This window comes from Microcaecilia unicolor, chromosome 2 (genome assembly GCF_901765095.1).
Source record: "Microcaecilia unicolor chromosome 2, aMicUni1.1, whole genome shotgun sequence".
Lineage (NCBI taxonomy): Eukaryota > Metazoa > Chordata > Amphibia > Gymnophiona > Siphonopidae > Microcaecilia > Microcaecilia unicolor.
The window spans coordinates 263,530,850-263,557,666 of NC_044032.1; the positions used below are offsets into that span (position 1 = coordinate 263,530,850).

General features: G+C 43.8%; 1 protein-coding gene across 1 annotated transcript in view; it reads right to left on the bottom strand.

Moving 5' to 3' along the window:
• L1CAM (L1 cell adhesion molecule) overlaps positions 1-26,817 on the bottom strand; it is a 302,701-nt gene that overhangs the window by 107,673 nt on the left and 168,211 nt on the right. The window contains 6 exon segments of the mRNA XM_030194088.1: positions 1,752-1,863; positions 2,164-2,334; positions 8,493-8,615; positions 15,100-15,296; positions 23,160-23,265; positions 23,479-23,493. Coding sequence (XP_030049948.1) covers positions 1,752-1,863; positions 2,164-2,334; positions 8,493-8,615; positions 15,100-15,296; positions 23,160-23,265; positions 23,479-23,493 — 724 coding nt within the window.

Sequence of the window (26,817 nt, forward strand, 5' to 3'; positions counted from 1 at the left end):
GAAATGCAACTCTAAAAAATTAAAGAATAAAAAGTAAGAATAGAAATGCTAAATAGTAGTAGTAGTAAAAAGGTAAGAAATACAAAATACAAATTAAAAAATCTAAAACAGAATGCAGAATAACTATAAACAGCCTTATAGTTTTCACAGCCTACTTCAGAAAAGCAAGCCTAGAAAATAGGCACCTATGTTCCTTTATAGAATAGACAAGTGCCCTCCTAGTGTCTAATTTTAGGCACCCTGTTATAGAATTGCTCTCTACATATCTTTACAAAATACTAGTGTAAGCCACAGAAGTCGCACCTACCTTGCAGGTGCACCTAGATTATTCTATATGTGCATTGATTAGTGCATGTTATAATCTAAACTGGTACTTGCAGCTCTGCCCACACTTCATCCAAACTCTGCCTCTGTACAGGCCTGCTGGCAAAGTACACTCCATCAGGCTATGGTGCGTACCTTCACACCAGTCAGCATTTAATAATAATGTACATGTAGCCCAGGGGCGTAGCCAGACAGCAGATTTTGGGTGGGCCTAGTCAAGAAGTGGGTGGGCACCAAGAATTCTCCTCCCCCCCCCCCCCCCCCCAATGCGATGAGACCAGTATCAGCAGCTTAGGAAACTTAGACTGCTGAAGTGGAGAGCAGTGTTTTCAGCACCATCAGGAGGAGGTCTTCAGCTGGCGGAGCTTGGGATTCCCACTAGCTAGCACTAAATATGTGCTGGTTGGGTGGGCCTGAGCCCTAAGTGGATGGGCCCCGGCCCACCCAGGCCCACCTGTGGCTACGCCACTGATGTAGCCACGTATACACGAAAATGACTTTCTAAAATTCCCCTACATGCTGTGGTTGCAACTTAAGAAGCCCCATTTTGCACAGGGGCTTCATGTGGGAAATGAAATGTTCACATATCCTGCATATTTTATATAAGACCCTGCCAAATGCAGAACCTTTTGCAAAATACATAAATGGACATTAGCATGTACAGTGGGAGCAGTCATTCCAGAAAACCACACACAGGGAAAAAGAGCAGCAGCTCTTGCCAGCTCCTGTGTATAACTGCTGGCACTTATCTCACAAAACTGTGTATATAAGCAGTGGCAATTAATTTGCAAAGCCAGCAGAGATTTTCTTTTTTTTTAACATTTGAGACAGAAATAAAAAATGGGGTATTAAAGAGAATTACCCCTCTTAATCCCTGGTGTAAAGCTCTGGCCAAAACGAGCCCTTTTATAAAATCCATGGATGACTCAGCTGGTGCAAAAGCAGATGGGAAAATTTGTTGAAATACTTGTATTCCCTTATAAAATGGGAAATACATGTATACATTTTTGACCTTTCCAAAACATGTTCCCTTGAAATCTGTGTCCCAACCATCTACATGTGCAAACTGCGGCTTTCTGAAATTGCCACTGTAATGTGTGTAGCCAATCTATATGTGTAAATGCTGCTCTTTAAACTTGTTGATGCTTTTAAAATGACCTCCGTTGTATTACTAATAATGTCAAAATGTGGCCTTCATGCTCTGTAAATATTATTTAGTTGTGCTGCAAGCAAATCAGTTCATTAAAATTAAAATAGATTAATTAAAATAGAAATCATGTTAATCCTCACTATTTACATTACGCTACAAAAGTGTTAATTTGCACCATATGTAAATGGCACCTAAAACTTCTAAAATAACTTCCTGTATGGGAATGAAAAGAAAAGAGAATGAGGAATAAGACAAACAGAAGGTTTGGCGTACTTACAAGCCTTCTGCGATGCACTCCAGATGGAGTACTGTCCCTCGCAAGGCATTATACGAGCTGAATGATCCGGGTGGCATCAGAAAGCGAGGCTGGCGATACTTCACTGAATTTGCTGTAGTGGAAGAGGTAGAGGGGTAGAGAAGACAGTCACGGTTGTTAATAACTTCCTCCCTAGTCCACATCCCATGTAAAAAGAAAGAAGGAGAGACACAGTAAGAGAGACAAGGAAAAGGGAATGAGATCAAGATGGAGAGAGACAGGGAGGGAAAAAGAGAGGCAGGCAGATAAACAGTAACCCACATAAAAGAAAAAAAGACAGAATGGCACCTAGGAAAACAGCCAGACCAATGGAAGATAAGTGAGAATCCAGAAAAGCATAGAGTCAGTGAGCTAGTGTGGGGGTCCCACCTACTTGGTTTGACCCTCAGCTCGATGGGTTCCTTTTGGATGATGGTACGGGCCGCCAGAAATTGTGCATGGCACGTGTAGTCGGGGTGGCTGTCCTGAGCTATCACGTTGGCAAAATACAGGTTTCCGTTTAGTCCCATGGAGACCCGCTTGTCCTGCACAATGTGGAACAGCGCTGGGAGAAGAGCACAGGGCATCAGTACACAGACATAGCTCAGAAAGAGAGGTATCCTGAGGGTAAGGAGGGAAAGAATTAGGGCTGCATAAATCTCATAACCCTCCCCACATCCAGCTACCCATAGCAGCTTTCCTGTAGTTCATGCTTATCCAAGGTGGATACAGCTGAAATTCTTTTCATGTAGGAAACTTACAATTAAACTCCCACCTCTCTTCCCTTCAACCAGCCCCGTGATAGAATGCTGTTCTTTTTTTTTTAATTTTTCTATATACTTGTCTTTGCCACTATTTTTAGTTTTTCATAATTCCCTCCTGTCTTTAGCCTAATGGTAAGTGCAGTGGACTGAGAACCTGAGGAAATGGTTTGATTGCCACTGTGGCTCCTTGTGACTGTGGGGAAGTCACTTAGGGATCCTTTTACAAAGGCACGCTGAAAAATGGCCTGCAGTAGTGTAGGCGCGGGTTTGGGGCGCATGCAGAATCATTTTCAGCGCACCTATAAAAAAGGCCTCTTTTTTTCCCCCCGAAAATGGATGTGCGGCAACATCAATATTGCTGCGTATCCATTTTGGGTCTCAGACCTTATCGCAAGCCGTAGACCTAGCGGTAAAGAATTTGGGCGGTTAAGGACCCACGCGTATCAGATGCCACTTGGTGCGCGTCCGCTATGCGTGTCTGAAAATAAAAATGATTTTTCAGACGCGCGCCAAAGATGAAATTACCGCAAGAGCCAACGGTAGTCAGGCGGTAAGTCCATTTTGGCGCACGTTGGGTGCGTGTAGGCGCCTACGCAGCTTAGTAAAAGGGGCTCTTAATCCTCCAGTCCAGGCACAAAACTTAGATTATGAGCCCAACAGGGACAGAGGAAGTACCTGAATATGATATGCAAACTGCTTTGGTTGTACCACAGAAAGATGGTATATCAAATGCATGATCCACTAACTTCTCTAGCGCTACTAGACGTACGCAGTTCTGTACACAAAACATGTATGAGACAGTCCCTGCACAACAGAGCTTAAAGTTTATTCAATGCAGACAAACAGGACTTCTTTCCCTTTCCTTCCCCTCCCCCATCCCTTCCTTTTCTTTTTCTCTTTGGGTCCCTTATCAGTTTTTATTTTGTCAGTTATATGTAGCTAAATTAAAGTTGGAATATAAAATGATGTTCTGTGTATTTGTTCAGAAAGATGGGAAGTAATTTACATATTTTGCACAAGTTATGTTAAAGATTATGTTAAGGATTGGAGTTAGGGACATACATAGACATTTATGCTGTATTATTCATGCATTATTTATATGAAAGTTTGGGGTTATATATGATAGATGATGTGGAACAGAATTTTAGAAAGCATGACCAACTCAGAATAAAGACGTGCAAGTCAGTACATTGCTGATGCTGCTAGTATTGTAGAATGGGATCTATCAATGTACAGCCTGTTCTAAAATACACATGAAATGGCGTCCTTGTACTGGTGACGTCCAGCATCAACATCCATTTTACAAACTGAAATGTCCAAATTATGAACAGAGCAAAACAAGTTACATGGACATCTGTGAGACAGCATAGGAACGCCCAACTTATGCAATGGCCAGAGATATCCATACAAAGCAGAGAGGTAGCCCAATGGTTTGAACAGCGGACTGAGAAACAGAGGACTCCAGTTCAAATCCAACTTCAACTATTTATGATTTCTTTTTTTAAACTGTGAGCCCTCAAGGGACATAAAATGGTCTACTGTACCTGAATGTACATCGCTTATAGCCTTCAGGTTTGCAGGTGTCTTATTTAGCACTTGCAAGCCGGAAGACTATTGCAGCAGTGTATTTGGCATTTACATGTGTATATGTGCACAACATGCATGTAAATGCCATGATTCAAAACATTTACACAAAGAGGGCTAGATTCTATATATATCACGCCTAAAAAATCAGTGCTGACAAAAATACATCTAGGCATATTCTATAAGCCATGCTTAAAGTTAGGCTCGGTTTATAGAATATGCCTAACTCTTGTCCCTGTGACTAAATGTACGCCCAGCCATTTACGCCAATTAAACCTTCGTGAAAATGCCCATGCCTGTTAGGCGCGGAGCCTGGGCAAGGCTTCATTTTGTTTCTGTGAGTCTGACATGCAGGACGTCAGAAACAGAACAAAGCCTTCGTGGGAAGGACCTCCTCGGCTGGTGGGGATTGGGGTCCCCCGCCAGCAAAAGTAGCCCACAGCAACAGCGGGGGAGGGTTGGCAGCGGGAGGGGGGTCGAGAGGGTCGTCGGCAGGAGGGTCCAGGGCCAAATCTACGGGGGCAATCAAACAGAACAAATGCAGTATCACTGGATGCAAATAGAAGAAACAGAGTCAGCAATTGAAAAGAAACGGACCAAGTTTTATGACTCATCATCGTCTTCTAGTAGCAGTGGTGAATCTGATGATACCAACAAAAGGGGTTTTTTAGAGAACAGATTTCAACGCAGGGGAAAAGGAAGCAGAAGAGGGTACACAGGTCAGCGGAATAGACCATGGACATGGTCCCAAAAATAGAGCCTGTGGTCATTAACTTATCTAACAGAGAATTAACATCAGCAGAAAAATCAGTTTTGCTCAAAGGTTTCTCTTTTGTTCCATCCACTCATTTCAATAATTTCCAATTTCATATTGATTTGGAAAAGTTTATTAGGAAATTAGAACTCAAGTTGTTCTTTCACAATCACGAGGACACGTACGATAGGACCAGTGTTAAACCGAAGTCCATTTGGAGACCATTGGTTCCACAAATTCCGGCACTACAAACTTTCAAAACGATGGTCCTCAGAGATTTGGAGAATCTCAAAAGGGAGAGAGGCGTTTTACATCAGAAGAACCATAACATCACCAAAGAAGAAATGAATGCGTTAAAAACACTCAGGGATGATGAGGGGATCATTGTAAAAAAAGCTGACAAGGGTGGGGTGATTGTTCTCCAAAACCGTTGTGACTATATTAATGAGGGACTAAGACAATTTAATGACATCAGATATTATAAGAGACTGGCATTGAATCCGACCAACAGACTGCAGTCCCTCATCAACAGAATTACCAATAAAGCGTTAAACGAAGGTTTCATCACCCCTAAGGATAAGAAATTTCTCTGTTGTGAACATCTCACCATCCCGGTGATGTACTTTCTGCCGAAAGTGCACAAACAATTGATTAATCCCCCGGGGCAGACGCATTCTGTCTGGCAGGAATTCTGTTCTTGAAGCCTGTCAACCTTCATAGACACCTTCCTGAGAACGGAAGTGTCGAAGTACCCCTCATACATCAGGGACACCACGCATTTTCTTTGTAAACTACAGGATATGGATCTTAACCACAAGAGTGTCCTAATGGTCACCCTGGACGTGCGCTCATTATATACTTCCATACCTCAAGATGAAGCCTTAGGTACGATCAAACAAACATTAGATAACAGAGTTAGACCACACTTAATACCTACAGAGTTCTTACTGATGCTTGCTAGAATAGCGATGAAGGAGAACTATTTCTTGTTCCTAGACAAAATGTATTTACAAAACCAGTGGGGTAGCGATGGGGGCGACAATTGCCCCGTCGATAGCGAATCTTTACATGTCTAATTTTGAATCGACATGGATTGCTCGGTCCCCTTTTCAGAAAGTCATCTTACACTGGTGGAGATACATAGATGATATTTTTATGCTCTGGAGGGGCACGGTGACAGAATTTCAGCAATTCATGAATTGGTTAAATAGCTGCAATCAAGACATTCAATTCACTGAACAACACTCTTTCGATTGCATTCATTATTTAGATGTGGAGATCAACATTGTTTCAAACAAATTTGTTACCAAAGTGTTTAAGAAGATCACAGATAGATTGAGACGCATCTGTACTGACCTTTCTACGTTTAAAATCCAGGCAAACAAATTGATGCTTAACTTATCTGAGAGGGGTTATACTAAGACTGTCCTCAAGAGGGCGTATTGCAGGGCCAAATATAATGACAGGAATTTACTTTTGTCCAGCACATTAAAATGTCAAACAGAAGAAAACACACTCACGATGGTTATGCAGTACAATGAACACAGTCCCCATCTCGCGAATTTAATCAAGAATAGATGGGACATTATGAAATCAACGAGCACGTTTGAAAACGTTGATTTACGCATTGCTTTTGTGAGGACAAACAACATCAAAGAGATTGTCAGCCCGGCTGATGCAAGGTTCTCTACCATTAATAAGAAAAAAGTTGTTGCACATTACAAATGAGGTCACTGCCAGATATGCAACATCACTAAGCAGACCAAACAACTTGTTAATCCTAAAACCAAAAAGGTTCATAAATTATCACAATTCACAAACTGTTCTTCTGATCATGTTGTATACTCCTTAAGCTGTCCTTGCAACAAAACCTACATAGGTATGACAACAAGACCATTGAAGGTCAGGATCCTGGAACACAGATCCAACATTCGCAGATCTGCTGTCAAAGAACCAATCGTGGAACACTGTATTTCTTATAAACACAAATTTGAAGAGCTACAGTGTTCCGTGTTAGATCAGGTAGGGATCCATCATAGAGGTGGAAATCGCAAACTCACTCTATTAAGAAGGGAGGCTAGGTGGATCTTTGAATTCGACACACTGGAACCGAATGGGTTGAACAATTCTATTGATTGGCATTATTTCTACTAACGCCCACTACATAACGTACGTGCAAGTATTTTAGTCAAGCGCCGTATGTGGACGCCGAGGCGCCATTTTGAAATGCTTTATGCTTCTACCAAAAGTATGTTTGACCGTGGGGTGATTTTTCTTGTGCAGTTGCTACATTGTGTAGATTTCTTTTTCCATTATTATGACTGCATAACCAGTTTCGTTTGTTTCAGATCATCAGCATAACTACAGCACTCCGTTCCTGATGAAGCCACGTTTCTAGGTGAAACGGGTTCCCGTAGAACGGACAGTGAAGAGTGCCTGATTCAAAAGCTAAGTGCAAATTCTTTTGATATGCTGACGTGGTTGAAGTCTCCTTAGAAAGTGACTTCATTAAGACGAAAATAGAAAAAAGAAAAGAAAAACTCATGTTAAGAGAAACTCGCTTTGTTTAATAGCAACATTAAGGCATACAATTTTGAGCCTGTTAAAATGGAGTTTTTTGCCCAGTGATAGAACTGTAGCGTGTGTTATAAGTCAATGTGAATTACCATAACCTCGCACTAAACCCCAGGCAATTTACCTGCGATTTCTGAGGGCTTTTTCTCCATTTTTTTGAATAAGCACCAGTTATTTTGCCGCTGGAGCCAAATCTACGGGGGCCCAGGCCCCCCCTGGCCCCACGTAGCTATGCCACTGGGCCAGACAACAAAGGTAAAGAAAATAATTTTATTTTTAATTTAGGATAAAGTAATGTGGAAGATGTGTTAATAAAGTTTAATAAATGCAAATAACACACAAAATAGAAAATAAGCTTCCAGAAGACTGAAATTTTCTCTGAGGCTGGGAAACAGCAGGAACCCATTGACTTTAAAGAGTGAGATATCCAAGAGGAGATGGAAATTGAGGCTTAAATACAATACAGGCTCAACCTGAGTGTACAAGAACCTGTAAAGAGGAACCCAAGACTCTGGCAGGACTTACTATATCCTGAATAGCCCCTCTGAGGGAAAACTGTGGCTGAGTTCTCTCCTGATTCATTTCTCCTTTGGGAGACCGGGGAGGCTACAGCCAGGCTAGTGAAGCCCCAGCTCTACACCTTGCTGGGAGCAGCGGTGTGACAGCGCATACTTATGATGAAAGAGTGTATACTATTTTCGAAAGAATATGCATTCTTAACTTTGTTCCCAAAATGACAAAAAATAACCTGAACAAGACTAAAATTCCCATAAATAACACTGGAAATGACAGAAGACAAATATTTTGGGGTTGCACACTCTAGCACATACCACTAACAGACCATGCCAGCTCACTAAGACCTGATGTATGAAGCATGTGTCTCACTGATTGAAAATAGGAAAAGCCCCTTTAGTACATCTGGCAGACGGAGCACTAATAAAGTAACAGGAGACACAAGCACATTTTAGCCTCTTTCCACAATCCACAGTCATAACTTTTGACAAAAGAAAAATGTGGGGAGGGAACAGAGGGAATTAGCAGACTTACTGCTGTTCATCCAGATGATGCGCCTGGACATAGTACTATTGGGGGGGTTACAGGGCAGAATCACAGACTCCCCCTCCTCCACTGTCACTGGTCGGATCACCTCCTTCTGCCACTTGGGAGCACCTGGAGAAAAAAGGGCAATTCAAAGGAAATGAATAAGGATTAATTAATTTATTTATTTATTTATTTTGACATTTATATCCCACATTTTCCTAAACAATATCTAGGTTCAATGTGACTTACAGATATTTAGAGAAATACATACTGTATAGTGCAGTTGACTACAATTAAGCATAATGTATTTTACAATAAATCTTATCAGTCAAAAGAGAAAAACATGCAATCACTTTAGTGTTAAAAAAGATATACAGAAATATTCAAAGACCATATAAGACTGGATTAGAATTCATCTTTTTGTTGCAAGAACTTTTTAAATAAAGGTTTTTAGTGATTTCCGGAAACTCATATAATCTGGGATGTTTTTTGGTAATAAATTCCACCACTTAGTACATTGATACGAAAGTCAGCTGAAAGGACTGATTTATATAATCTTCTTACAGATGGGTAGTGAAGAAGTAGGAAGTCCCTGGATCCTTGGATGGAATTACAAGCAGAAAGTTCAATCAAGGGAAGCATATATTCCGGTGTCAATCCATAAATGATGTGGAAGGCAAATAGATATAATTTATAAGCTACCCTAGCTTAATCAGAAGTCAGTGTAATGAATGAATGAAGCAATGGTGAGGCTTTGTTAAATCGTGAAACACTGCAAACAAGTCTTGCTGATGTGTTTTGAGCAGTTTGTAATTTCTTCACTATTTCGGCTTTTCAGCTAATATAAACTGCGTTGCAATAGTCAAAATGGGGACAGTACTAGAGTCTCAACTAAGTTTCTGAAAAATTCTTTAGAGAAAAGAGGTCTGATTCTTTTCTACTGCCATAAAGCGTTAAAGACTTTCATTGCCACTGCTAATGTAAACAAAATTGTAAGTTTTATGTTAAACTGTACCTGCTGTACACTGCTTTGGGTGAATCTCTTCACAAAGGCGATTAATAAATCCATTAAATAAAATAAATAAAAATAATGCTTGAAACTCGGAAGGTATTGATTGAGTATTATACCCAGGATTATCATAGTCTGTTCTAATGGATATTTGCATTTGTCTATGGTGAATTCTTTAGTAAGGTAGGAATGAAACAGGGTCTGTTAGACTAGAAATTGAGTTTCTCTCTGTTTAATTTTAGTTTGAATGCTGATGCCCATGATTCCATTAGGTCAAATGCTGTTCAGAATTTCATTATTAAATGGTAAGTAAATGGTCACGTCACCAGCGTAAATCCCTTCTGTTATCACCCTACCCCCCCTTACCTTCTAAGACATGCAAGGAAAGAAGACAGGCTTTTAAGCCCTGGTCCTCAGTGTGACCTTAGGTGAATCCTTGTCAGAGTATAAGAAGGCATGCAGGAGCATATGTTGTGCCTATTTTCTAAAGGCAAGATATGTGCCTGTATAAAACTGCCACCCTGAAGGCTTCCACACAGTTAAACGTCTTCTGAGGCAGGAGTAACTTTGTGTGTGTATGTGCCAGCAGAAATCAGTGCATATAAATAATTTATAGAATACATGCATGTGTGCCAGTCCTGCCCCTACTCTATTCATTCTGCTCCCCAGAGTCAGTGCAAGGGTAGTGGATGCCCTAGGTGAACCTTCAGATCAACACTTCCCCCCCCCCCCATTAATTTCCCAGCCCTATCCTGCAGCCCCTCCCCAAAGATTTTGACAATTAAACTCAACAATCATGATCATCACACAAAAATGCCATTAAAATGCAGGTTAAATACATGCTGATGGCTCTTTGAATTTGTGTGGATCTTAGGACCAGTGCGTATTTCCTAGTAAAAAAGGTGCTGGTACTCAAATGCTAGGCCACTCTTCAGGGGTGGGGTAATCACTGAGGGACCCATCCCACAATAGCCAAGCTCCTTGCAACCGGTCACAGAATGTATGACAAGGCAGGATTGGTGTGTAGAGCCTCAGCTCTTTCATTAAAACTTGGGGTCCATGGGTCAATTTTAGCAGACAACAGAAAAGGTGCCGGTACTCAGTACCCCAAGTACTCCCTCAAAAAAAGCCCTGCTTAGGACCGAGTGTTCTGCTTTGGCTGTAGCTGCTCTTTGCTGCCCCTAAAAAGCTGATGCCCTAGGTGACTGCCTAGTCATGTCTAATGGTTGGCCCACCCTGCTCCACTTTCAGAAACACCTATATATATTGGGGGCTATTCTAAAATGGGCACCTCCTTTTAGGTGCCCTTTGCCACATGGTGAAATCCTATTCTATAATGGAATATGGGTGCCTGGATTCTGTTAATAATACTATCATAACCAGGCATCAGTGCCCCTACTTGTACATAATAATGATAATACATGACACTTGTATCCCACACTTACCACAAAAGTTCAGTGTGGCTCACAAAAGAGTAAACTGGACCAACTCTAGGAATATTACACACGACGGTCAACTAACCATCAAGAAATTAACACAGTCGCATTAAAAATGTCTTAAACAAGGTTTTCAGCAGTTTTCAAAAAAACATATAATCACATTGCCTTCTTAGATCAATAGGTAATTAATTCCAGTGGCTAGCCACCAAATAAGCAAACGTGCAAGAGAAAACCTGTTTATAAACCTCTAGATCCAGGCGTAACTGCATCATGTGAATGTGGCAGGAGTGTGTGAAACTGACAGTATTTTGTGAACTGTATAGAGACGTGGTAGCCACGCCCATGCTCCACCCCCTTAAATTCACATCCCGTGACACTTATATGCACCCTTACAGAACAGCACTAAGTCACCTGCTGCCACTTACACACAAGTGGGGGTCCAGAAAACAACAAGGCAAACGATCTGCAAAATCCAACGTGGAAAACAACTAGCAGATCAGTATAATATCCAAAAGACTTTATTGAAGATACCGTATATGAAACAAATGCCCGACACAGGCCGTGTTTCGCCCAACAATAGGCTGCGTCAGGGCTAGTCTGTATCTTTCTTAAATAAGATCGGTATCAAATTATATATCAGAACAAGGATATAAGGAATCTTCTTCATAAAAAACCAGCATGAGCAGCATAAAATAGAATATCTGGCTAACGCCAGATAATCAGTGATTAGTCTGCTAACAAGGCGAAACACGGCCTGTGTCGGGCATTGTTTCATATACGGTATCTTCATAAAGTCTTTTTGGATATTATACTGATCTGCTAGTTTGTTTTCCACTTATACACACGTGTACCACTGATCCACAAAAGTGCCAGTAGTCTGTACATTTATGTACATAAGGGTGTATAAATACGGGGGCCCAGTTACAGTACTGTCTTTATTGGAGCAATTATAGAGGTGCTAACTTTTTCACACCCATGGCACATGTGAATATTTAGGATTATTAGCACATACATGCATATGTGTGCACTGAGACACGCATATATATGCTAGTACACAGCCTAAGCATGCACTAAACTTCCATAGTGTGTATTTGCAAGGGAGCATACACAGGGTGGAGCATGGACTGGGCGCTCAATTCTGCACAAGTACTCAGATTCGCTAGTGTTCTATAGGAAAGCAGGCACTTGCTTCGTTAGAGAACAGGCTCTTGCTGTGTCTAGCTGGAGGTGCCTAGTTCTAGAATTGCCCCGATATTGCATAAAGGTAGGCACTATGATTTCAAAGCACCTACCTATTGTAGTGTATACTCCATTGAGGAAGAGTAGCTGAGTGGTTAGCCGAGTAGCCGAAGTGGACGTGATCCTGGCTACCTGGGTTCAATTCCCACTACAGCTCCTTGTGACTCTGGGCAAGTCACTTAACCAGTGCATTTGTTTTAGCAAAAAAGGTGCTGGTACTTAAATGCTAGGCCACCCTTCAGCGGTGGGGTGATCACTGAGGGACCACCCCAGAATAGCCAGGCCCCCTGCAACCAGTCACAGAATCAATGACAAGGCAGAATTGGTGTGTAGAGCCTGAGCTCTTTCATTAGAAATTGGGGACCATGGGTCAAGTTAGCAGACAATGGAAAAGGTTGCCGGTACTCAGTTCCCCCAAGTACCCCCTCAAAAAAGCCCTGCACTTAACCCTCCATTGCCCCAGGTACAAATAAGTACTGCATATAATATGTAAACTGCTTTGAACGTAGTTGCAAAAACCACAGGAAGGTGTGTATATCAAGCCCCATTGAGGGGCCCTTTTACAAAGCAGCAGTAAGCCCAACATGGGCTTACCGTTCACCAATTTGGTAAGGTGGTATATCAAGTCCCATTTCCCCCATTGAGAGATCCTTTTACAAAGCAGTGGTAAGCCCAACACAGGCTTACTGCGCACCAATTTGGAGCTGCCACCACCAGCCTAACATGGGCGCCAGCAGAAATTCTAGCCCCAACGTGCACCATTCCCCACACTGGGGAAAATAGGGCTTGAGTTGGGGGGGGGGGGGGGGGGGTTTGCACTGCTACCCAGTTACCGTTGGGTTAGCCCTTACTGCTACCTCAATGGGTGGCAGTAAGTGCTTTCTCCTGCATGGTCATACGGTATGATCAATCTTACCAAATGGCCATGTAGCTTTGCAGCCTTTTACCTGCTGTGGTAAAAGGGCCTCAGCGCACGGCCAAAAACAGCATGCTGCTACCACAGGGACCTTTTTACTACAGTTTGGTAAAAGAGCCCCTGAGTGAGAGGAGAACACACTACTTGTGGACAATATGCAAGGGTCTGATTATCTATTTCATAAATAATATTTCTGATTATTTCCTTTTATTGCAGATGGCTTGCTTTTGGTATCACAAGGAGCTCATACGTCTTAGTTATTTTCTTATTTTCTGGTGTTCCTGCCTCTTGCCCCCTCCTCCTGTGGGCATACAGTTTAGGCCACCATTTTATGAGTAACACAGATCCAAACTGAATCAATCCAGGATAGTAAAGGGCACATTAATTTTGAGCTGCCATCCTTTGTAGTGAGCCTGTGGCTTAAAGACTTCACTTTACCTTGTATCTTTCTGCATGTCTACCCTCTGCTTATTTTGGCTTCTCTGCTCGCAAACTAGTGCCAAGTCAGCTGGAGCAGATGGGAGAAGCATTCCGCCACTGTTGGAGGACCAGACACAATCCTGCATTCCACTAAACGGTCGGTCCTATGGCTTTATGATCATTCTGGCATTGGGGTAGTTAGGGGTATTTTCTTTCTCTGTAATCTGTGAGTCTAGCCAAGTGGTACTGGTTATAGTTTATTAGAGAATAACTGGTATTCTGGGATTTTTGTTTGTTGTTTGTTTGTTTGTCTAAGACATTACCTCACTTTCCAATTTGCAGACTTCTGTCTGTCTTCTTTCTTTCATCACCTGAAAGGGACTTCCTTTTTTTTAGGTTGGTGAAAAAAACTTTGTAGTTCTCAGGTGTCTTTTGCTATGTGGTTTGCTTGTATTGCAATATAACTATGAGGGCAGAAAGTATCTGCAATAAAGTATCCTGGTGTTTCTCTGTGGGTTAAAGTACATGAGAAAACCTACACACACATAATAGAAAATTCAACCTGTCTGCAAATTTGTCTCCCCTGGTCTGAGCATGCCTTCTGGAAAACCCATTTTTTAAGCAGCTAAATATAGTCTCCTGGTAAAACCTACTGCTTATAATTAGCCACATACTGAGGGGGGATTTTCACCCTGATGGATCTAGCCAGATAGTTCCTTAGTTGGATGGCTATATCCGTTTGAAAACAACCTTCCAGATCTCCTTGTATCTCCCTTCTAATCTCTGAATCTCTGTTTCTCTCTCTCGCCTCTCCCCTACCATCTCTCCTCATCCAGAGTGAGATCTCTTTTCACTTCAGCAGTGAAAGGAGGAAGGGCCGCCAGAGGACCTGCCAAAGTCATTCCCCCTTCCCCCTCAATTCCTTACATCACCACCACACAGAGGGGCTGGGAACTATGGTAACTGTTGCCATAGAAACAGGATTCCCTTACATCCCCCTCAAATATACTGTGCAACATATATGCACAAAGAAAAATGGGAAAACACATACACAGAAACAGAGAACCATAAAAAAGACTAGATAAATATAGGATATGAGGTTACAGAAAATAATTTACAGCTTATAAGAGCTATTTAAAAAAAAATCTAGATCCAAATCTGAAGTTAGAAGGTAACTAACTAGCAGTTTCCTCCCACACCAATTTCTGTTTTAAGTACTTATCTTTTTTAATTAACTAATTCTCTAAACTGTTTTCTGGGCTATGGCCATTTTGGAGAGGAGGGCTACCAACGGTAATGCACAGACCATGTTTATCAGGCAGAAGAGCAAGACCATCAGTGCACCACACCTGTGGAATATCTTGATGATTAGTTTTCATTGATATGAATGTGTGTGATGACTATGAGGTCATTTCCTGCAACACCAGTCCAAGAACATAGTATGTTTGTGATGCTACCCTGACACACTTCTGAAGATGTCTGCCTTTCAAACATTTGGTAGCCAAATATTTGGAAGGAGAAGTCCTCATTCTTGGGCAGGGAAGGACTCTGGAATGTGCACCCACACATTACACCCCTGGGAGCACCTACTCTCTGCAACGAGGTGGATCTTGCTGGAGACGGCAGTGCCAAACTTGTTGCTGACATAGCAGCGCCAGGTGCCCTGGAAGCTCTTCACCATCAAGCCGTTACTGTTGGGAATGGAGAGGGTACCGGAACCTCGCTTAGTGTTGATACGGTGGTCTTTCTTGTAATCAAAGAACTCACCATCCTTTGTCCAGCGAAACCTGAGTAGGTAGAGAAAGTCAGAAACAACCACAGAACCCTTTATACCTTCTAACAGTCCCCAATTACCCTCCTTTCCCAACACTTCATTATCCATTTTCCTTACTTTACCTTCCTTATATTCCCTTTCTCTCCCAAGCATTAACCTCTGTGAGTTCCCACCTTCCAGTCCTTACCAACCTTTTGGTGCCTGTGGACACCATGATTGCAGCCAAATAAAACTGTGTGAACACCCCCTTGGAGGTGCAGAATAATGATGTACCTATAGAGAACCTAGGTCATGAACCCAAAAGGAGGTCTTGTGACCCTATTTGGGGTCCCAACCCACAGTTTGAGAAGCTCTGCCACCCTCCATCCCTCCTCATCTTTCCACAACAGTCATTTCTCTATATCCTATGTGTTCCATTATACATTCCTTCTTTTGCTCTTTACCATCCATTCCCCACTTTCTTCACCCATCATGTATTCCTCATTCTTCTCACTCTATTCCTCCTTCCCACTCTTCACTTCCTCCCCAAATTCAGTTCTACCCTCTGTGAGATCTGCAGATGGGAAGCACAGGTGATGAGAAGAGGCCAGGAGGGTCAGAGGGGGGTGTGAAGAAGATTTAGGAGAATATGTAAGACTAGGGCAGAAGGGCAGAGGGTATGGGGAGAATATTTAGGAGCCAGTGTGTAAGATGGAGATAGGAGGAGTAGGGTGTGTTTGGAAAGGACTAGATTAGGATTAGCTCAACCTTTCTCACTAACTCAAGGTGGAGTTACAGGTACAGTAGGTATTTCTTGTCCCTGGAGAACTTACAGTGTAGAAGGTCAGTATATTCAGCCTGCAGTAGTTAATGCTTTCAACCTCCAGCCATCAGGGCTCTTTATGCCCAGATACCAGCGCTGAATATCTAGTTATAATGAAGCCACTGGTACTTATCCAAGTACCAGTGATTCTAAGATTGGCACACAGATAACTACCTGGATAAAGTTAGAACATTTTGTTGTTCTAATTTATCTGGATAGTACCCTATTAGTGGACTGAATATGCCACATTGGGTAATTCCCGGTTCCACCTAGACTCTGCACTTGGACTGCCCATGCACTGCCCGGAGAGTGCCAAGACAATCTGAGCAGATTTTAAGTAACACTATCCGGGTACTGGCACTGAAAATCCCAGTAGGATCTCTGATCAGGACTTATCTGCATAGGAGCTGCTCGAATCTGGATAAGATCCATTGAATATTAAGCCTTAAGCCTTAGGCCTTAAGCTTGTACCTGAAGCAATAGAGGGTTAACCGACTTGCTGAAGATCACAAGTAATGGCAGTAGGATAGAAGTACAAGAGGCAGAGGGTGTAGGAGAGGATTTAGGAGTCAATCTGCAGGGCAGAGGTAGGTGTGGTGTGTGCACAAGGATTGGGAGGACCGTGAGTGGGGAGGAGTGGAAAGTGGGATGTGAGTAAAGGTGGGATGTGTTGAGTAGAGATAGGACGAGAGCTATGTGTGTCAGGGCATTTGAAGAGAGGGTTTTATAGGGAGGGCCAAGAGGGCAGGGGGGGAGAGAAGGTGGAGAAGAATAGGTGTGTATGAGGGATCAGGAACAGGGTTCCCAACCTCATCCTGTTGTTGAAATTTTTTTTTATCAAAATTACATACCCTATGGAGATTGATCTGCTGTTGATCCACCAACTTCACATATCTTTGACCTCTCACTGTCCTATCACCCTACTTACACAGATCACTGTCTCCTATATGTTTACACTTGATAAAGTCCCAATACAACCCTCCTCTTCTCCACAGCAAGACTCAATAGAGATCTATCCTCAATCACACCAAATTGCTTGACTGTCATCCTGATCTTGATCTCGGCAAATTTGAAAAACTATTCCTAGAAGCTCCCGCCTATACATGAAATGAATCATCGGCACTTACTTTTAATACTCTGGCACCACCTCTGGTGGCAACTTCCTTAAGGCAACCTTGGTATACAGGTAAATTACAACTCCTGAGATGACATTATGTCATCATGAATGACAAAGGAGGAAATGTAGGACCCCTGCTCTCCCACAGAAATATAAATCTATGTTGTATTTGGTACCAAAAAGACATTTATAAATCTAATAAACAATATTATTCTGATCAGATTTGCATGGGCCCCTAATACTGCAAGGCTATATAAGATATTTCAGGACCGTACAGGAAAGCCTGTCTCAAATTATCCTCTGCTTCATCAGCCTTTCAGCAAGCATCCTATTTCACGACTAAGTTTTCAATGCTGCAATCAAATTTAACACCATTCTCTGAGGACAAGCAGGACTTAGTTTCTCACATGTGGGTGATGTCTCCAATAGAGCCCCAGTGCGAATGCTACCCAGCATACCTATCACTTTAAGAAGCTTTTAGTAGGCCTTCCCACCCACTGGAGTCACGAGGGACTGCCAGTCTTGTTCTCTCCACAGCGCTGATATGTCTTCCTCACGGCCATGATTCTCTTCAGGTTATTTGGCTTTTTTGTTTTCTTCCTAGTGTCTTCATAAGTGATATTTTTGGTTCCTTCAGGGTATCTAACCCCCCCCCCCCCCCCCATCTTCCCTCCCTTCTTTTAGATTTTTGGCAATTTTGTTTACTTTCTTTTTCACCGAAGACCAGCAGGCCATATCTCACATGTGGGTGACATCATTCACGTCACCCAGTGCAGAACGCTTGAAATAGCATACTACAGCTTTAAGACACTTGCCAGCGTCCCTACCATGCATGCGTGACTGCCTTCCTGCCAGCCACAAGAATGTGGGACCAGCAGTCTTCTCTCATCTGCAGTGAGAAGATGTGCTGTTTTACAGCTCCCTTACTGCGTCTGGTGTAGCTATTTTTGCAGCTTTTTGTGCCTTCCTGGCAGGGTTTTTACTGATGTTTCCTCATTTTTCCCTTTTCTCCTTTTACCCCTTATAGGTTTAGTTTGTTTTTTCCCCACTTTTAGGTTTTCTTCATTTTTTCTGTGCTCATTAGGCCATCTTAGGCCTGAGCTGCAGTCAGGCTCTTCTTATTATTTTTTTTCTTGGTGATTTGCCCCTTTTTAAGGTCATCATTGAGTCATTTGATTTGGCCATGGATGTTTTCCCTTCCAAGTCATCGAAGGCTCCCAGTGGCTTTAAGTGCTGTGCACGGTGCAACAGGACCAATTCTGGTAAGGACACCCATTATTGGTGTCTCCAGTGTTTGGGGCTTGACCATACCCCTTCCAGCTGTGTTGTTTGCCTTTGTATGAAGAAAAGGACTCAGCTGGCCAGAGAGGCTGAAAGAGGAAAATATTTTGGAGCCCGGTCCGAACCTCAACATTAATGTCAGCATCGACATCAAGCGTGGCATCTGCATCGGGTGCATTGGTTCCCTATGGCTCAGATACTGGGAATGGTCATGCATCGAGCAGGTCTCCGCCTGTCTCGGTGTCAACTACAGCATAGGGACCCCGGAATCAATCAGCATCAGGACCTGACACCGAGGAGGCATAGGGATTCGGCATTATCATCGCCACCAAGAAGCATCGATGACTGGCATCAGGTGAAGGCCAAGAAGCATTGGCATTGATCCTCCTCAATGCATTAGTGCTGGGAGCACTGGGGCACAAAAGGATCTGGCCCCTGAAAAGTGTCGGCACTGGGATGACTGCTCTCACTCTATTGTGGAAGTGCTGACACATGGGTTTCCATGCAGCAAGGACTAGGCACCCACACTGACCCCGGCTGTTCAGCAGGCTGCTTCTCAACCGATGCCCCTAGCCTTTCTCGATGGCAGTCCTTGATCAGCGCATTGGGTCCTGCACTATGAGCATTTGGCGGGGGATACTTCAGCAGACTGCATCGAGTACATCAGCATCTGTGGTGCTTACACCATACACACCTCCTCCTGCTGCCCTGCCAGGCTCTCAGACTGTGGTGAGACCTCCGACCCCAGTGACGCATCACCGACAGCCACCCATACTACAACTGCCTCAATGTCAGTGGAGGAAGCTTCGCCGGAGTCGAGGCTGGTGCCTACACCTTGATGCTCCTCCAGACAAGGACGTGGTTCCTCTATCTCAAGGACTCAGCCCTACCATGAGGACTATGTTGCTAACACCAATGAAGAGTGTTCATGGACGTCTGATGAGGACCCTAGATACTTCTTGGAGGAAGAGTCCTATGGGATCCCATATGACCCCTCCCTTCCTGAGGATAAGAGCAAGTCTCCACCTGAGTGCCTTTCCTTCCCAGGTTTTGTAAGGTAATGTCAGCTGCCATTCCTATTCATTTAGAGACAGAGGATGAGCCCAGGGCTGAGATGTTTGAGATCCTGGACTACGACTCTCCTCCTAGAGAGGCTGTGATGGTCCCGCTTCACCGGATCTTGAAAGATGTCAGGTGAAGAACTAGGAGTCCTCTCTGTCGGTCCATGTCCTGCTCAAAAAGATTGATACTATTTATCAGATCTAAAGTTCCCCAGGGTTTGACAGGCCTCAACTGCCTCATCATTCCCTGGTGGTGGAATCCGTGCTTTAAGCCAGGAGTTCCAGGGATTATGCTTCGGTGCCCTTTGGCACAGAAGCTCAAGCCCTTGATCTTTTGGCGGAAGATGTATCAGGCCTCTATGCTCATCTCCCACATACAATCTTACCAGCTCTACATGAGCCTTTACTTGCTGAACTTGGTGCGCAGTATGTCTGACTTGGTAGACTATGTCCCAACACAGCAGGCCGAATCTCTTTACCAGCTGGTCAAGCAGCAGAAAGTACATTGTAAGTTCTTGACCATGGCTCTAAGATACCTTCAATGTATAATGTATACAATGACCAGACTCTCATGGCTGCGTGTCTCTGTGGTCCAGCAGAGATTAGCAGATGCCCACATGCTGGGAGGGATAACCTTTTTGGAGAGAAGGTGGAGGAGGTCGCTGACCTCATCAAGAAACACACTGACACTTTTAATACTCTCCTCTCACTGGGTGCCTTCTGTACCCTCCTCCTCATCCAGGAGGCTTTTGGGCAAGTTGAAGAGGGTCCTACTACTCACAGAGGCATGAGTATGCTCCTTCTTTTCTCCAGCATCAGCAGGCTCAGACCCAGTGCACTTGTTCTCATCAACAGTGTGCACCCAAGGCCTAGCCAGCTACCCAGTCAAACAGGGGATGATTTTCTGACTGGCTCTAGCAGAGCTCCTGGACAACCTACCGGTAGGAAGGAGGCTAAGTTTTTTCCAAGAAATGTGACCCCTTATAACCTCAGACCGGTGGGTTCTTCAAATAGTCCATCTCGGTTATGCCTTGCATTGGCAGCAGAGACCACCAAATTGCCCACCGAGAGCATCTCACCTCAGCTCTCTTCATAAGGAGGTACTTGCACCAAGAACTCTCTGCTGTTCTAAAAGCCCACACAGTGAAGCCCATTCCACCAGGGGAAGAACAGAAGAGATCTATTCCATGTACTTCCTTGTGCCAAAGAAAACATGGCATCCTTTTCCCAATGATTCAGGAAAAATATTGGCTATGTTCTCTGGACTTAAAGGAAGTCTACACTCACATCCCGATACTTCCAGGCCATGGGAAGTATCTCAGGTTTTGGGGTGGAACACGTCACTCCAGTACCAAGTGTTGCCGTTAGCCTTGTGTCAGCTCCCAGGGTTTTCACCAAGTGTCTAGTGGTATTCACAGTGTTGCTATGCAGACTGGGAGTCTACGTGTTTCCCTACCTGGACGATGGCTGGTGAAGAGCACTTTGAAGGACAGTGCTCAGGGGTCTATGCGCAGAACTAGGGTTCATTTTAAACTACCCTGTCCCATTTGCTCCTGGTTCAGCAATTAAAATCATTACAGCCCTGCTCACACACAGCAGGCATGAGCCTATTTCCTGTGCCAAATGTGGATGCTCTAGTCACACTTGCCACTCAGGTTTGAGCCAGCCAGCAGGTCACGACTTGGCAGATGTTGAGGCTGCTAGGCCACATGGCCTCCACGGTGCATGTCGCACCCATTGCATGTCTTCACATGAGAGCAGCTCAGTGGACTCTATGTTCCCAGTGGTGTCAAGCCTCCGAGAATCTAGAAGATGTCATCTGAGTGACACCGAGTTGGTTCAGTCCCTTCTCTGGTGGTCAATTCAACCAATTTGACTATAGGACTCCATTCCAAATTACTCAGCTCAGAAAGTGCTGATGGGGTGCATCTCACCTGGAGTGGGGAGCTCATGTAGATGGACACACCCAAGGTACTTGATCAGCTCAGATCAACCTCCTGGAGCTACAGGCAATCTGGAATACTCTAAAGGTTTTCAGAGATCAGCTGTTCATTCAAATTGTACTCATTCAAACTGATAATCCTGTTGCAATGTATTACACCAACAAGCAGGGGGTATCTGAATATACCCTCTGTGTCTGGAGCAGAACTGAGGGACTTTGTTGTTGAGGTGAATGACAAAAAGATCCACCGAGGGGGTGTCCCACTCTTGAAGTTCTTTGGGACACACCCATGTTGATAGACTACTTGTGCAGATGCATGACCCCTGCTCAGCTTGTCTGCCAGACTGTGTCTTTCCCGGCCAGTATGTGGCTCAGAGCACCATGCTGTGGCTGTTAACCCATGGCACATCCCGATGGCCTCCTGACACAAGGGGAAAGATTCTGTACCTCTCCCCCGCTTGTTCACATAATACATGGAAACCTGATTGTCTGTTTGAATGTGAACAATTTGATTTGTCAACTAATCTCTGAAAGCCTTTAAAGTGTTTCAAATTGTCCGTAGTTCTAGGAGGCTGATCTGCTAGCTGGACTCCTGAGCAGACCATACTCCGTTAGTGTGAAGCCCATCCACATGGGCACCTCACCCCAGAGGGATGCATACATAATCAGAATTTTCTGGGGTGGAGAAATTTGGATGGGAGTCCCAGGGTCAAACTGGGCTGAATTGTCCACCAGTGGAGTAACCAGGTGAGCTCTTTGTTTATGGAGAGGACATCTGCTATGTTCCCCATGGCCTGGGTACCATTGGGAAGCTAGGGGTCCATTGGGCACATCTCAACTGGAGGTGAACAGTAGAAGCCATGTGGCCCAATAATGTCAACAGCTGCCAAGCTGACACCTGCTGGCTGTCTGAAAACTGAGTGGCAATGGCCACTAGGGCCTCGGCATGAGCAGGAGGCATGTAGGCTCGAGCATTTGCTGGGTCTAGGCCTTGAAAACTTGGCTTTATGTAGACAGGTTTGGGCAATTGTAATGATAAGTTAGGCTATTTTCTGTGCTGTTAAAATCTGTTATTATTTATGTTTTCTTACATAACGTTATATTATCCATGATCTACTTTAATTGTTCCTATGTAAAGTGCTTGTTGGCCTGGCTAAAAGGTGGTAAACATTTTCTTGTTGATTTATAGAAAGGCATTTAGGAATGGAGGATATAGAACCTTAACCAATCATAATTAAAATGTCAATGAATGTATTTAAAGCATTGCCTTTACTATTAGTAATTCACTTTTTATATGGAATAGAGAGACTTTGATAGAATAGGGGCAGAATGTCGGCACAGTGTCAGTGAATCTGAAAGACTCACTGAGAAAGAGGCAGAGAGCGTAGGTGAATACTCACAACCCTCCTGTGATTTAGCAAGCTGGCAGCTGGTTTCCTGGTAGAGGAAGAGAAGGAGGGGGCAAGAGAGACTGGAAATCCCACAGGTGTCTGAGCCAGGTGCTGACTTGCTAAACTGAGAGTGGCAGAAATCTTGTTCTTTCCATCACCAAGCTGTGTCCATGCCCAGCATATGGAGCCCCTAGATCGATCCCCCTCACCAATACTAACACCCCCACCCTCTGGCAGCAAGATGCATTCTGTGTATCCTTCCTTCTTCAAAGTGATACTCACATCAGGGCAGAATCTCCGGTGGCCTCACACTTCAAAGAAATGTCATTATTAGGGTACACCACATACGTCTCATTAGACTGCTCTGTGATTGTGGGGGGCACCGTTACTGTAAGGAAGGGAAATAATAGAAACATTTCAAACAGAGCAATAACCATTTGCTAGGTAAAATCATTCTTATTTCAATTCTTTTTGGAATGATCAGGATGTGTTTTATTTTCTAGTTAATGAATTAAAGGGGAAACATTCAGGCACCCTCATCCTCTTCTATGCACACCTCACATGAGAATTACTGATAGGGACACAAAAAGCGGAGACTTACAGTTGTTCATTTTGTCTGTGCATCCAATGCAGCAAGTTACAGGAGAGAACGAAAGAGTAATGGCAAATAGTTAGACCTTGCACAAGTGAGAACTAAATATCACACTACACACAACACACCATACATCATGTAAAACTGCTACCTACAAACCCATATGCACGTACCACCACCCAAATACAGTCGTTCACGTGTGCTATATCCAAACACACACATACACACACACCACCCACTATCTACACACTGGGGTTAAAAGTGAGTGTTTTGCTCACCCTCAATGGTGTTGTTCCCAGATATTCAGTGCCGGGTCATGTCTGGGCTTCAGCATTGACTATCCAGTTTATGCAGTGACTCGTTAGCACATGGCTGATTATTGTCAATATTCAGAACATAAGACATGACTGTGTTTTATATGGACCCATTTATGCAGTTATCCTGGGCGGTTAAGGTGCTGAATATTGACACATAACTGGCCAAGTGCTGACCCCGCCCCGCAAATGCCCCCCCCCCCCCCCCCCCCCCCCCCCCAAATAGCTGATTTTTCATTTCAGCAGTGATAATCGGTTATGTGCTGCCGAAAATTAGCAGATAGCCCTGAACAATCAATTTAACTGTTCGGTGGGCATTTTCTGGCTTGGTCAAATCGTTTTGAAATATTGACCCAAACCATCTACACACAGATATGTACACATCACCTACCCAAACACTGTCGTTCAAATACAATGCACCGCCCACCAATACAGCGACTGCGAGAGGCCAGCCCAGCTAACTCAGTCGGTGGCAAACCTGGAAATTTCAATGCCAGGCCATCTAGCAACCAACATTGAATGTCCAGGTTTTTTTTGGCCGCTATAACCTTAGCTGGTCAATTGATGAATATCTGCCTAACTGGCTCTTTATACATAGCGGCCAAAGATAGACTTGCTATTTATAGGGTCTACCTGGCTGTTAAACTTAGCCTATCCGCTGATGAATATTAGTGCTAACGGCTATGTTGTGCGACACAGCCGGTGACCGGGCTAGATGCTAGCCAAGAATATTGGCACTATCTGGGTATCTCGGGCCTGAATATCAGCATTTAGCTGAGATTTAAGGCTAATTAACCAGCCAGAAGCCGTCCTGGCTGGTTAAATAGTGTTGAATATGGAAGGACCATCTACACACAGATATACTACTGTCAATTTGTTTAGATAAGGGTGAAGAATGAAGCAGATGAGACAGGGAAGAGAGTTGGGGTCTGCTAATTTGTTTTCATCATTATAGGTCAAGAGAATATTTAAGTGTTAAATGGGGTCATACAAGGATAACAGTTTGAGAAGCAAAGATTTAAGGGATCATTTATAAAGCCATTTTTGCACATATGTGGCCACACATGTGTATAAGTGGCTTCTTCCATGGCATCTTGTCAAACCAGTCCAGACCAATGGATTGTGTCTGTCTACCAGTGGATGGGGACAGAGAATGAAAATAGTTCTTAAAGTGATTCTTCCCTCAGGGGTATCATGCTGTATAGAATGTTCAGTATATCTTTGTCTCTTAAGCAGATGGATGATGGGCTAACAGCCCTGCTCCAGACCAGATTGGGTTTTGTGCTCCTGAGCCAGTTTTATGCTGAGTCTCAGTTGACTTAGGGGTGCCTATTTGACTTATTCTCCTGAACCAGCTTCTCAGCTGTGCTTCAGTCAAGTTGGGGATGCTCTCATGGGCTTGTTCTCCCGACCCAGTTTAATATCGGGGTTTCAGTTGAGTTGGGGTGCCTTCTTTGGCATAAGCTCCTATTTAAAAAAATTAAAAAGGCGGCTCTTCTACGGAGCTGAGTATATCTCTGAGATCTCTATCAATCCTCCTCCCCCTCCCCCAATGCTGCAAGAAAAAACACTGGAGTTTTACTGCCACAGCAGCGCCCTGACCTAACTCCCTCATGATCAAAGCTAATAATATGCAAATGATATGCACGCTGTTAGCTTCCATCATGAGGGAGCAAAGTGGGTGGATGGCACATGGTGCATACGTTCAAAAGTTGTGAATTAAGCACAACTTGTGAATGCATGCCCAGGAAACGGGCTGTCAGTGTCAGCCAGGCTGTCAAGTGTCAACCCAGGCTGTCAATTGTCAGCCCTGTGCTGTCAGCGTCAGCTCTGGGGGTCTACTAGACCCTCAGACCCTCCTCCCCTATTGATAAGGCTCTGGGGGTCCACCACACTCCTGGACCCCTGGACCCTGCAAGTGAATAAAAGCCAGCCTGGCGGTCCAGTGGGATCCCTGTCCTCACTCCCACTGGCCGCCACCGCGAGTCCAGTGTGACCAGTGACAGGGTGCTCAACTTGATCCTCCCCTACCAAAAAGATTTCCCTGGTGGGCTAGTGGTGGGGGAGGGATCCCCCTGACACAACCCCCTCCCCAGTACCTTAGAAGTTGGAGGAGGAGGGACTAGCAGTCCCTGTGCATCACAGGATGAATGGGATGGGATTTAACTTCCATATAACTTCTGTATAATGCTGGTTTTTATTTGTGTGTGGGGTCCAGGCTGCCTTGTCAGAGCAGGGGGAGGCTTTCCCCTTAACTCTAACGCCTTAACTCTGAGCTGGCGTACGGTTAAGGTGCTAGAAGTGCAGGAAGATCAGAGCGTAGTTTTCTGATCATGAGGGGACAATATCCATGAGCTCATTTAAATGTAATTTAAATGAGCTCTGCAGTTTTCTCTGGCACATTCATTGTTTGCCATGCTAGAGCCCTCTGATCATTCTGAGCAGGTAAATGCAGGTGCTAGTGTGGCACAGTGGCCTCTAGCACCCACATTTACCTTTGATCATCTCCCTTAATGAACTAGTGTTGTCTGTGTTTCTGTTCCTTTTTAAACACACACAGGTATCTGGCTTGCTCATTCCTCACAGCAAGAACTCTTTCCTGATCAGCTGTATGAGTTACTGAGAGAAAGCCATGCTCTTCCGGTTTCTTTAGGCAATTAATATTTGTCTGTGACTCTCTATGTGGAAGGCTACCTTTTTGTTTATAGGTGCTGCTTTAAATTTTGTCACAGTTCTTCCTGCCAGAATTCTCTTCCTGTTTGTCAGCTGTTTGGGTTTTTTTCTCTAATTATGCTGCCTGACTATCCTAGCTGTATGACTCTCAGTAGGCAAATCTGGACATTTATTAGCTCTTAATGTTGGGGAAAAAATGCAGCTCACATTAAGAGCCTCTCCCTTTTTATTCTTTCTCAAGTGTGGATCCTGAGGTCAGATAATTGCTAATCTTGAGAGCTGTTATTTAGTGACTATGCTGGAACATACTGCTGTTCATTTGTATGTCGCTTCTCTCATATCAACTGTATGTTGTAGTCTT